Raw genomic sequence first — 13,257 nt, 5'->3', positions numbered from 1 at the left:
CTGGAACAACAACAACAACAGTCAATTCCCTGCTCCTGTACGACCTACTATACCCACCTGGAACAACAACAAGTCACTACCCTGCTCCTGTACGACCTACTATACCCACCTGGAACAACAACAACAACAACAGTCACTACCCTGCTCCTGTACAACCTACTATACCCACCTGGAACAACAACAACAGTCACTACCCTGCTCCTGTACAACCTACTACACCCACCTGGTACAATAACAACAACAACAGTCAATTCCCTGCTCCTGTACGACCAACTATACCCACCTGGAACAACAACAACAACAACAACAACGTCAATTCCCTGCCCCTGTACGACCTACTATACCCACCTGGAACAACAACAACAGCCTCATCCCCCGTCACGCGGCCTAATCCTCTCCCGTCACGCGGCCTAATCCCCTCCCGTCACGCGGCCTAATCCCCTCCCGTCACGCGGCCTAATCCCCTCCCGTCACGCGGCCTAATCCCCTCCCGTCACGCGGCCTAATCCCCTCCTGTCACCCTCCTGTCACTCGGCCTAATCCCCCGTCACGCCGCCTAATCCCCTCCTGTCACCCTCCTGTCACTCGGCCTAATCCCCCGTCACTCGGCCTAATCCCCCGTCACTCGGCCTAATCCCCCGTCACTCGGCCTAATCCCCCGTCACTCGGCCTAATCCCCCGTCACTCGGCCTAATCCCCCGTCACTCGGCCTAATCCCCCGTCACTCGGCCTAATCCCCCGTCACTCGGCCTAATCCCCCGTCACGCGGCCTAATCCCCCGTCACGCGGCCTAATCCCCCGTCACTCGGCCTAATCCCCCGTCACGCGGCCTAATCCCCTCCCGTCACGCGGCCTAATCCCCTCCCGTCACGCGGCCTAATCCCCTCCCGTCACGCGGCCTAATCCTCTCCCGTCACGCGGCCTAATCCCCTCCCGTCACGCGGCCTAATCCCCTCCCATCACGCGGCCTAATCCCCTCCTGTCACGCGGCCTAATCCCCCGTCACTCGGCCTAATCCCCTCCTGTCACGCGGCCTAATCCCCTCCTGTCACTCGGCCTAATCCCCCGTCACTCGGCCTAATCCCCCGTCACTCGGCCTAATCCCCCGTCACTCGGCCTAATCCCCCGTCACTCGGCCTAATCCCCCGTCACTCGGCCTAATCCCCCGTCACTCGGCCTAATCCCCCGTCACTCGGCCTAATCCCCCGTCACTCGGCCTAATCCCCCGTCACTCGGCCTAATCCCCCGTCACTCGGCCTAATCCCTCCAGTCACACAGTCCGTACCCCCCCCATCACATACCTTCTCTCCTCCGTGGATGGCTACGGTGATGTTGCGTACGGCCAGTTCCTGGTCCTCTCTGTATCGCAGACCAAACCCTCTGATGTCTATGTTGCCTGCTGTGGGCCAGCCTGGAGGCAGAGACGATTGGTCATGTCTCCAGTCCGCCTGGGAGGGGACAAACAGAGGTATATACACACACACAGTCATACACACAGAGTTCCCGTGTACACAACTAAATAAATAAAATAACTGTTTTAAAGAAGTAGAAAGACCAGCTGACTGAAGGACAGTATGGCAGGTCATATGATATTTTATAGAAAGACCAGCTGACTGAAGGACAGTATGGCAGGTCATATGTTATTTTATAGAAGTAGAAAGACCAGCTGACTGAAGGACAGTATGGCAGGTCATATGTTATTTTATAGAAGTAGAAAGACCAGCTGACTGAAGGACAGTATGGCAGGTCATATGTTATTTTATAGAAAGACCAGCTGACTGAAGGACAGTATGGCAGGTCATATGTTATTTTATAGGAGTAGAAAGACCAGCTGACTGAAGGACAGTATGGCAGGTCATATGTTATTTTATAGGAGTAGAAAGACCAGCTGACTGAAGGACAGTATGGCAGGTCATGTGTTATTTTATAGGAGTAGAAAGACCAGCTGACTGAAGGACAGTATGGCAGGTCATATGTTATTTTATAGGAGTAGAAAGACCAGCTGACTGAAGGACAGTATGGCAGGTCATATGTTATTTTATAGGAGTAGAAAGACCAGCTGACTGAAGGACAGTATGGCAGGTCATATGTTATTTTATAGGAGTAGAAAGACCAGCTGACTGAAGGACAGTATGGCAGGTCATATGTTATTTTATAGAAAGACCAGCTGACTGAAGGACAGTATGGCAGGTCATATGTTATTTTATAGAAAGACCAGCTGACTGAAGGACAGTATGGCAGGTCATATGTTATTTTATAGGAGTAGAAAGACCAGCTGACTGAAGGACAGTATGGCAGGTCATATGTTATTTTATAGGAGTAGAAAGACCAGCTGACTGAAGGACAGTATGGCAGGTCATATGTTATTTTATAGGAGTAGAAAGACCAGCTGACTGAAGGACAGTATGGCAGGTCATATGTTATTTTATAGAAAGACCAGCTGACTGAAGGACAGTATGGCAGGTCATATGTTATTTTATAGGAGTAGAAAGACCAGCTGACTGAAGGACAGTATGGCAGGTCATATGTTATTTTATAGGAGTAGAAAGACCAGCTGACTGAAGGACAGTATGGCAGGTCATATGTTATTTTATAGGAGTAGAAAGACCAGCTGACTGAAGGACAGTATGGCAGGTCATATGTTATTTTATAGAAGTAGATTTGGTTGACCAATAACAGTCTTCCAAAATGCTGTCACAGCTCTACAACACACACAGTCACAACAACACACACAGTCACAACAACACACACAGTCACAACACACAGTCACAACAACACACACAGTCACAACAACACACACAGTCACAACAACACACACAGTCACAACAACACACACAGTCACAACAACACACACAGTCACAACAACACACACAGTCACAACAACACACACAGTCACAACAACACACACAGTCACAACACACACAGTCACAAAAACAGCTCTACCTACAGAGTTGTGTATGAGAACATCAACACACACAGTCACAACAACACACACAGTCACAACAACACACAGTCACAACACACACAGTCACAAAAACAGCTCTACCTACAGAGTTGTGTATGAGAACATCAACACACACAGTCACAACACACACAGTCACAACAACACACAGTCACAACAACACACACAGTCACAACACACAGTCACAACAACACACACAGTCACAACAAACACAGTCACAACACACACAGTCACAACAACAGCTCTACCTACAGAGTTGTGTATGAGAACATAAACACACACAGACGTACCTCTTTCTCTGTGTCTTCGTACTCCTTGACTCTCTCAACGGCCACAATGTTGGTTTCCAGATCTGAAGACATCCTCACTAGCCAGGTCAGAGAGGCCGTCAGCTACAGGACAGAGAGACAGAGAGACAGAAAGACAGGGGCAGAGAGAAGGAGAGGCAGAGGCAGAGAGAAGGAGAGGCAGAGGCAGAGAGAAGGAGAGGCAGAGACAGAGAGAAGGAGAGGCAGAAGCAGAGAGAAGGAGAGGCAGAGGCAGAGAGAAGGAGAGGCAGAGACAGAGAGAAGGAGAGGCAGAGACAGAGAGAAGGAGAGGCAGAGAGAGAGAAGGAGAGGCAGAGACAGAGACAGAAAGAGAGACAGAGAGAAGGAAAGGCAGAGCGAGAGAAGGAGAGGCACAGACAGAGAGAGACAGAAAGACAGAGGCAGAGAGAAGGAGAGGCAGAGAGAGAGAGGAGGTAGAGTAGAGTCAGAATGGTTTGAGTCACAAAGTATTAAAAGCTATCTATGATGTCATCTATGAACAGCTGAGACTCACACATGAGGTCTCAGCACTGACTTGGTTAAACAATCTGGGGTCTCAGGACTGACAGGGTTAAACAACCTGGGGTCTCAGGACTGGCAGGGTTAAACAACCTGGGGTCTCAGGACTGATAGGGTTAAACAACCTGGGGTCTCAGGACTGATAGGGTTAAACAACCTGGGGTCTCAGGACTGATAGGGTTAAACAACCTGGGGTCTCAGGACTGGCAGGGTTAAACAACCTGGGGTCTCAGGACTGATAGGGTTAAACAACCTGGGGTCTCAGGACTGACAGGGTTAAACAACCTGGGGTCTCAGGACTGATAGGGTTAAACAACCTGGGGTCTCAGGACTGATAGGGTTAAACAACCTGGGGTCTCAGGACTGATAGGGTTAAACAACCTGGGGTCTCAGGACTGACAGGGTTAAACAACCTGGGGTCTCAGGACTGATAGGGTTAAACAACCTGGGGTCTCAGGACTGATAGGGTCGAACAACCTGGGGTCTCAGGACTGATAGGGTTAAACAACCTGGGGTCTCAGGACTGACAGGGTTAAACAACCTGGGGTCTCAGGACTGACAGGGTTAAACAACCTGGGGTCTCAGGACTGATAGGGTTAAACAACCTGGGGTCTCAGGACTGATAGGGTTAAACAACCTGGGGTCTCAGGACTGATAGGGTTAAACAACCTGGGGTCTCAGGACTGATAGGGTTAAACAACCTGGGGTCTTAGGACTGATAGGGTTAAACAACCTGGGGTCTCAGGACTGATAGGGTTAAACAACCTGGGGTCTCAGGACTGATAGGGTTAAACAACCTGGGGTCTCAGGACTGACAGGGTTAAACAACCTGGGGTCTCAGGACTGACAGGGTTAAACAACCTGGGGTCTCAGGACTGACAGGGTTAAACAACCTGGGGTCTCAGGACTGATAGGGTTAAACAACCTGGGGTCTCAGGACTGACAGGGTTAAACAACCTGGGGTCTCAGGACTGATAGGGTTAAACAACCTGGGGTCTCAGGACTGATAGGGTTAAACAACCTGGGGTCTCAGGACTGATAGGGTTAAACAACCTGGGGTCTCAGGACTGATAGGGTTAAACAACCTGGGGTCTTAGGACTGATAGGGTTAAACAACCTGGGGTCTCAGGACTGACAGGGTTAAACAACCTGGGGTCTCAGGACTGACAGGGTTAAACAAGCTGGGGTCTCAGGACTGACAGGGTTAAACAACCTGGGGTCTCAGGACTGATAGGGTTAAACAACCTGGGGTCTCAGGACTGACAGGGTTAAACAACCTGGGGTCTCAGGACTGACAGGGTTAAACAACCTGGGGTCTCAGGACTGACAGGGTTAAACAAGCTGGGGTCTCAGGACTGACAGGGTTAAACAACCTGGGGTCTCAGGACTGAGGGGTCTCAGGGTACCTGACCGGCTGTGAAACTAAACCAAAGAATGAAGGGAACTCATCCGTTTTTTTAAATGAAACACCATCCTACGGTTCCAGTGTCCACACACACACACACACACGTTACTGACCTGTAGTGCGTATGAGATGGACAGGCCCATGATCCCAGGGCTGAGGCTCTCTCTAGCCATCACAGCAAACAGAGCAGCAAACATTACGATACAGTTCCCAACAAACTCCAGACGCACCGCCAGCCACCTACAACACACAGAGATATTAGAGACATTACGATACCGTTCCCTACAAACTCCAGACGCACCGCCAGCCACCTACAACACACAGAGATATTAGAGACATTACGGTACCGTTCCCTACAAACTCCAGACGCACCGCCAGCCACCTACAACACACAGAGATATTAGAGACATTACGGTACCGTTCCCTACAAACTCCAGACGCACCGCCAGCCACCTACAACACAGAGAGATATTAGAGACATTACGGTACCGTTCCCTACAAACTCCAGACGCACCGCCAGCCACCTACAACACAAAGAGATATTAGAGACATTACGGTACCGTTCCCTACAAACTCCAGACGCACCGCCAGCCACCTACAACACAGAGAGATATTAGAGACATTACGGTACCGTTCCCTACAAACTCCAGACGCACCGCCAGCCACCTACAACACAGAGATATTAGAGACATTACGGTACCGTTCCCTACAAACTCCAGACGCACCGCCAGCCACCTACAACACAGAGAGATATTAGAGACATTACAGTACCGTTCCCTACAAACTCCAGACGCACCGCCAGCCACCTACAACACAGAGATATTAGAGACATTACGGTACCGTTCCCTACAAACTCCAGACGCACCGCCAGCCACCTACAATACACAGAGATATTAGAGACATTACGATACAGTTCCCTACAAACTCCAGACGCACCGCCAGCCACCTACAACACAGAGAGATATTAGAGACATTACGGTACCGTTCCCTACAAACTCCAGACGCACCGCCAGCCACCTACAACACAGAGATATTAGAGACATTACGGTACAGTTCCCTACAAACTCCAGACGCACCGCCAGCCACCTACAACACAGAGAGATATTAGAGACATTACGGTACCGTTCCCTACAAACTCCAGACGCACCGCCAGCCACCTAGAGATATTAGAGACATTACGGTACCGTTCCATACAAACTCCAGACGCACCGCCAGCCACCTACAACACACAGAGATATTAGAGACATTACGGTACCGTTCCCTCCAGACGCACCGCCAGCCACCTACAACACAGAGATATTAGAGACATTACGGTACCGTTCCCTACAAACTCCAGACGCACCGCCAGCCACCTAGAGATATTAGAGACATTACGGTACCGTTCCATACAAACTCCAGACGCACCGCCAGCCACCTACAACACACAGAGATATTAGAGACATTACGGTACCGTTCCCTACAAACTCCAGACGCACCGCCAGCCACCTAGAGATATTAGAGACATTACGGTACCGTTCCCTACAAACTCCAGACGCACCGCCAGCCACCTAGAGATATTAGAGACATTACGGTACAGGTCCCTACAAACTCCAGACGCAGGTGAATGTTAATAGTACCTGCTATAAACGTTGACCAGGTCTCATTAGTTTGGAGAATGTTTTAAAAATATTTGATATCTCAACATGACTTATTGATGTGTGACCACGCTCCTCACCGGTTGGCTACGATGCTGGGGTAGTATGCTTTCTGGTTGTGGTCAACTCGACCGTCACTCTCCCTGATGAAGCGTTCCTGCTCCCCAAAGGCTCGGATGACGCTGGCGCCTAGCAACGTCTCGTTGAAGTGTGTGTAGACCGGGGAGCGACTGACCGACTCCAGACGCTTCAACTGACGAGACGACGCCACGTAGAAACGCTGTGGGGAGGGATGACACGGAGGGATGACACGGAGGGATGACACGGAGGGATGACACGGAGGGATGACATGGAGGGATGACATGGAGGGATGTGATGGAGGGATGACATGGAGGGATGACATGGAGGGATGACATGGAGGGATGTGATGGAGGGATGACATGGAGGGATGTGATGGAGGGATGACATGGAGAGATGTGATGGAGGGATGACATGGAGGGATGACATGGAGGGATGACATGGAGGGATGACATGGAGGGAGATAAAATAACAGTGAGTAGGGAGAGAGGGATCTCTCTCTCATCCCCCCTCTTTCTCCCTCCCCCCCACTCACACCCCTATCTCTCTAACCCCGCCCCCCCCTCAGCGACCCACCTGGACAAAGAAGTAGAGTATCCCCAGAGGAGGTATGATAATAGCCACTAGTGGAGTAGCGATCAGTATGACCACACAGGATCCTACTACGTTGAACATGGAGCCCATGAACATCTTAATGATACTGGGGAGAGAGGAGAGATAAGGCAGCATTACATGGCATCAACTGCAGGAGACACAAATTTCAGACAATTTCACATTTTCATAAATACACAATACACAAAAATGTTATACAGACATAATAAAATCGACAACTTAAAAAATAAATATTTTAAGGATTTTCTGTACAAATATATATCTATATATTTTCCGTAAAAACCTTGGGATGATGGAGTCAATGGTGTCTGTCTCCTTGGAGAAACGGTTCACCAGGTTACCGCTGGGGGTCCGCTCGAAGAAGGACATGGGGGAGCGCAGTACGTTGTACAGCATGGACTGGTGGAGGTAGCGTGATGCTAATATACCACCGATAGAGACAGAGATGGAGTAGCAGAACACAGCTATGCCTGAGAGAGAGAGAGGGTATGGGGAGAGAGAGGGGGGAAGGGGGTATGAGGGGAGAGAGAGAGGGGGGGGTATGGTGAGAGAGAAAGAGAGAGAGAGAGGGGAATGGGGTATGAGGGGAGAGAGAGGGGGGGAGGAGCGGGGGGGTATGGTGAGAGAGAGGGGAAGGGGGTATGAGGAGAAGGGGAAAGAGCGAGGAGAGGAGAGCAAGGGGAAGGGGTTATGGGGAGTAGGGGACAGAGAAGGGGAGGAGAGAGTGGGGAAGGGGGTTTGGGGAGAAGAGAGGGGAGAGAGGAAGGGAGAGAGTTGAACATGAAGACTTGTAGACAGACCAGGGTACCACCCACAGAGACAGAGATTAACACACACCAACGTCCTTACCCTGTGAGGCACCCAGAGCTCCGTACACCCCCAGTCTCATCTCTCTGCTGGGCTGGGTTCCGTTGACGACTGGGTCGTCAGTCCACAGACTGAGCCAGTAGTTAGAGAAGAGAGAGGCGAAGTGGTGACTGAAGAACAGGAAGATACTGACGCAGGACAACACCACCCCTATAGCCTTCATATACTCCCAGAATACTGACAACTTCACCTAGAGGGGGGGGGGGGGGGGGGGGGGGGGGGGGAGAGGGGGAGAGAGAGAGAGAGAGAGATACCAAGAACAGAGGAGAGAAAGACAGAGACAGAGAGAGATACCAAGAACAGAGAGGAGAGAAAGAGAGACCAAGAAAAGAGAGAGACAGAGAGCGAGAGAAAGAGAAAGAGACCAAGAAAAGAACGAGAGAGACCAAGAGAAGAGAGAGACAGACAGCGAGAGAGAAAGAGAGACCAAGAAAAGAGAGAGACAGAGAGCGAGAGAAAGAGAAAGAGACCAAGAAAAGAACGAGAGAGACCAAGAGAAGAGGTTCAATGTAAGAGATGGACAGTTGCTCTGAGGCTCTGGTATACTACATTGACTGTTAATAGTCCATTTAAGATCTCACACACAGTCTCTTACCCGCCCGGTGTTGGCCTTGTCAGCCTCTGTGATTCTCCCCACCTCAGCGTTCTTGGCCTTCTTCCCCAGGACCTCTCCTTCTGTCCTCACTGCTGATGTACTGGTATGGTTCTGACTGGAGACAGAGAGAGAGCGAGAGAGAGAGAGCGAGCGAGAGAGAGAGAGAGAGAGAGAGAGAGAGGGGAGAGGGAGACAGAGAGAGACAGAGAGAGAGAGAGAGAGAGAGAGAGAGAGAGAGAGAGAGAGAGAGAGAGAGAGAGACAGAGAGAGAGAGACAGAGAGAGACAGAGACAGAGAGAGACAGAGACAGAGAGAGACAGAGAGAGAGAGAGAGAGAGAGAGAGACAGAGAGAGAGAGACAGAGAGAGAGAGACAGAGAGAGACAGAGAGAGAGAGAGAGAGAGACAGAGAGAGAGACAGAGAGAGACAGAGAGAGACAGAGACGGAGAGAGTTGTACTGGTATGGTTCTGACTAGAGACAGAGAGACAGAGAGAGTGTGCCAGAGATTTGAGATGTTTGTAGAGTTTAGCGTGAGCTGTAAAAGCCAGGGATTTCAGCAGAGTGGGGTGTTCACTCACCCAATCACAGCAGCAGGAAGTCCATTCTCCAGTCCTCTCTTTGGTGCAGAGTCTAGACATCCCAGAGAAGAGACCTGGTCAGACCTTTCACTGATTATAGGGAGTACATCACACACTCTAGACTCAAAACACACACACACACACACTCTCTCACACACAAGCACAAGCGCACACACACACACAGCTAGAATAACCCTAGCAGCATTAGCGCCACACAAAGCAGGGTCAGAACAGCTCCAAGGAAACACCTGCCCCCTTAGCAGTGGTCTCAGGTCAGATCCCCACACCCCAATCCTAACCTTAACTACTAGGATAGAAACTAAGGAGCAGGGTTGAGCAGTATCCAGATGGGAAAAGGGGGAGATACCTAGTCCGTTGTACAACTGAATGCATTCAACTGAAATGTGTCTTCTGGCGTTTAACCCAACCTCCCCTGAATGTCATACTGTTTCTGTACCATCCCGAGGTGTACGGTATTACCGGACGTGCACACAAGGGGGCGCTGTTTCCCCCCCAAAAAAAACACACAAAACAATTTAGGCACCAGGGATCTTAATCCAGGAAGGGGGGGGGGGGGTTGAATATCTCTGCTGTAACCAAGACGCTTCATCCTGACATCCAGCTACTTACTAAGTTAGCAAACCGAACGCAGAGCTGGAGTCCTGAACTGGAGAGAACTTATTTCAACACATCTTTAGATGTCTTATAGTTCAACTTGAACTTTAAGAGTTGTATAAACAGTGGAGTGGCTCGTAGCGAGGAAGTCGTACCGTCTGTATGTCTGAAACACTTCTCTATACAGTATACGCGGTATATCTCCCAAGCCTACTAAGGATGTTTCCCAAATGCACCCTATTCCCTAAATAGTGCACTACTTTTGATTGGGGTATGATGGGGCCCCGGGTCAAAAGTAGTGCACTATATAGGGAATAGGTAAATCGTGCACTATACAGGGCTCTGGTCTAAAGCAGTGCACTTTACAGGGCTCTGGTCTAAAGCAGTGCACTATACAGGGAATAGGGTGCCCTTTGGGAAGCACACTGAACCTGACCCCAGAGCTGTGCTTAATACATCATAAGCAACCAGGGTATCCATCCAGTATCACTGATATCAATCATGTTGTAATGATACCAACCAGGGTATCCATCCAGTATCACTGATATCATGTTCTAATGATACCAACCAGGGAATCCATCCAGCATCACTGATATCATGTTATAATGATACCAACCAGGGTATCCATCCAGCATCACTGATATCATGTTAAAATGATAGCAACCAGGGTATCCAACCAGCATCACTGATATCATGTTATAATGATACCAACCAGCGAATCCATCCAGCATCACTGATATCATGTTATAATGATACCAACCAGGGTATCCATCCAGCATCACTGATATCATGTTATAATGATACCAACCAGGGTATCCATCCAGCATCACTGATATCATGTTATAATGATACCAACCAGGGTATCCATCCAGCATCATTGATATCATGTTATAATGATACCAACCAGGGTATCCATCCAGTATCACTGATATCATGTTATAAAGATAGCAACCAGGGTATCCATCCAGCATCACTGATATCATGTTATAATGATAGCAACCAGGGTATCCATCCAGTATCACTGATATCATGTTATAATGATACCAACCATGGTATCCATCCAGTATCACTGATATCATGTTATAATGATACCAACCAGGGTGTCCATCCAGCATCACTGATATCATGTAGTAACGATACCAATCAGGGTATCCATCCAGCATCACTGATATCATGTTATAATGATACCAACTAGGGTATCCATCCAGCATCACTGATATCATGTTATAATGATACCAACCAGGGTATCCATCACTGATATCATGTTGTAATGATACCAACCAGGGTATCCATCCAGCATCACTGATATCATGGCATAATGATCCCAACCAGGGTATCCATCCAGCATCACTGATATCATGTAGTAACGATACCAATCAGGGTATCCATCCAGCATCGCTGATATCATGTAGTAACGATACCAACCAGGGAATCCATCCAGCATCACTGATATCATGTAGTAACGATACCAACCAGGGTATCCATCCAGCATCACTGATATCATGTTATAATGATACCAACCAGGGTATTCATCCAGCATCACTGATATCATGTTATAATGATACCAACCAGGGTATCCATCCAGCATCACTGATATCATGTAGTAACGATACCAACCAGGGAATCCATCCAGCATCACTGATATCATGTAGTAACGATACCAACCAGGGTATCCATCCAGCATCACTGATTTCATGTTATATTGATACCAACCAGGGTATCCATCCAGCATCACTGATATCATGTAGTAACGATACCAATCAGGGTATCCATCCAGCATCACTGATATCATGTAGTAACGATACCAACCAGGGAATCCATCCAGCATCACTGATATCATGTAGTAACGATACCAACCAGGGTATCCATCCAGCATCACTGATATCATGTTATAATGATACCAACCAGGGTATCCATCCAGCATCACTGATATCATGTTCTAATGATACCAGTGAGATAAACTCTCTGTGTTGTCACAACTAAATGGTTTTAAACATCACCCCATGCTCATGTCAAAAAGTGCTTCTGTGTCTTCAAACCCTTGACAAGATGCCGTATAAACTCAACTGGTTTCATGCATTGTAAACCCATTCAAATTGATCAGAACATTTCCACCCAAACTATGAAATTGTGTCAACGCCAGCCAGAATCTCATGCAGTTCCTTCCCCATCACACTCAGACCCCAGGATCCAGCCCCACCCAACCCTGACACCTCACAGCCTCAGCCCATTTGCCCAGAAATCATCACTCAATCAGCCCTCCTCCCAGCCATCCAGCCCTCCTCCCACCCATCATCACTCAATCAGCCCTCCTCCCAGCCATCCAGCCCTCCTCCCAGCCATCATCACTCAATCAGCCCTCCTCCCAGCCATCCAGCCCTCCTCCCACCCATCATCACTCAATCAGCCCTCCTCCCAGCCATCCAGCCCAGAACCCAGCCATCATCACTCAATCAGCCCTCGTCCCACCCATCATCACTCATTCAGCCCTCCTCCCAGCCATCATCACTCATTCAGCCCTCCTCCCAGCCATCATCACTCAATCAGCCCTCATCCCAGCCATCCAGCCCAGAAACCACACATCATCACTCATTCAGCCCTCCTCCCAGCCATCATCACTCAATCAGCCCTCATCCCAGCCATCCAGCCCAGAAACCACACATCATCACTCAATCAGCCCTCCTCCCAGCCATCCAGCCCATCGTCACTCAATCAGCCCACCTCCCAGCCATCCAGCCCACCTCCCAGCCCATCATCACTCAATCAGCCCTCCTCCCAGCCATCCAGCCCATCATCACTCATTCAGCCCTCCTCCCAGCCATCATCACTCATTCAGCCCTCCTCCCAGCCATCATCACTCAATCAGCCCTCCTCCCAGCCATCCAGCCCAGAAACCACCCATCATCACTCAATCAGCCCTCCTCCCAGCCATCATCACTCAATCAGCCCTCCTCCCAGCCATCATCACTCAATCAGCCCTCCTCCCAGCCATCCAGCCCATCATCACTCAATCAGCCCTCCTCCCAGCCATCCAGCCCATCGTCACTCAATCAGCCCTCCTCCCAGCCATCCAGCCCATCATC

At 49.5% G+C, this 13,257-nt stretch overlaps 1 protein-coding gene across 2 annotated transcripts in view; it reads right to left on the bottom strand.

Moving 5' to 3' along the window:
- Positions 1-13,257, bottom strand: part of LOC110515631 (multidrug resistance-associated protein 1) — a 66,345-nt gene that overhangs the window by 6,716 nt on the left and 46,372 nt on the right. For both annotated transcript variants that reach the window (XM_036942066.1, XM_036942067.1), the window contains 9 exons: positions 9,560-9,611; positions 8,981-9,095; positions 8,368-8,575; positions 7,802-7,988; positions 7,483-7,606; positions 6,909-7,108; positions 5,308-5,434; positions 3,253-3,354; positions 1,302-1,448 (listed from right to left, as the gene is read on the bottom strand). In XM_036942066.1, the coding sequence (XP_036797961.1) occupies positions 1,302-1,448; positions 3,253-3,354; positions 5,308-5,434; positions 6,909-7,108; positions 7,483-7,606; positions 7,802-7,988; positions 8,368-8,575; positions 8,981-9,095; positions 9,560-9,611 (1,262 nt within the window). The remainder of the gene's footprint in view (positions 1-1,301; positions 1,449-3,252; positions 3,355-5,307; positions 5,435-6,908; positions 7,109-7,482; positions 7,607-7,801; positions 7,989-8,367; positions 8,576-8,980; positions 9,096-9,559; positions 9,612-13,257) is intronic.

Source organism: Oncorhynchus mykiss, chromosome 13 (genome assembly GCF_013265735.2).
Source record: "Oncorhynchus mykiss isolate Arlee chromosome 13, USDA_OmykA_1.1, whole genome shotgun sequence".
NCBI classification, from domain to species: domain Eukaryota; kingdom Metazoa; phylum Chordata; class Actinopteri; order Salmoniformes; family Salmonidae; genus Oncorhynchus; species Oncorhynchus mykiss.
The sequence above is the reverse complement of the archived record's forward strand: the minus strand, read 5'-3'. Positions and strand labels throughout refer to the sequence as shown.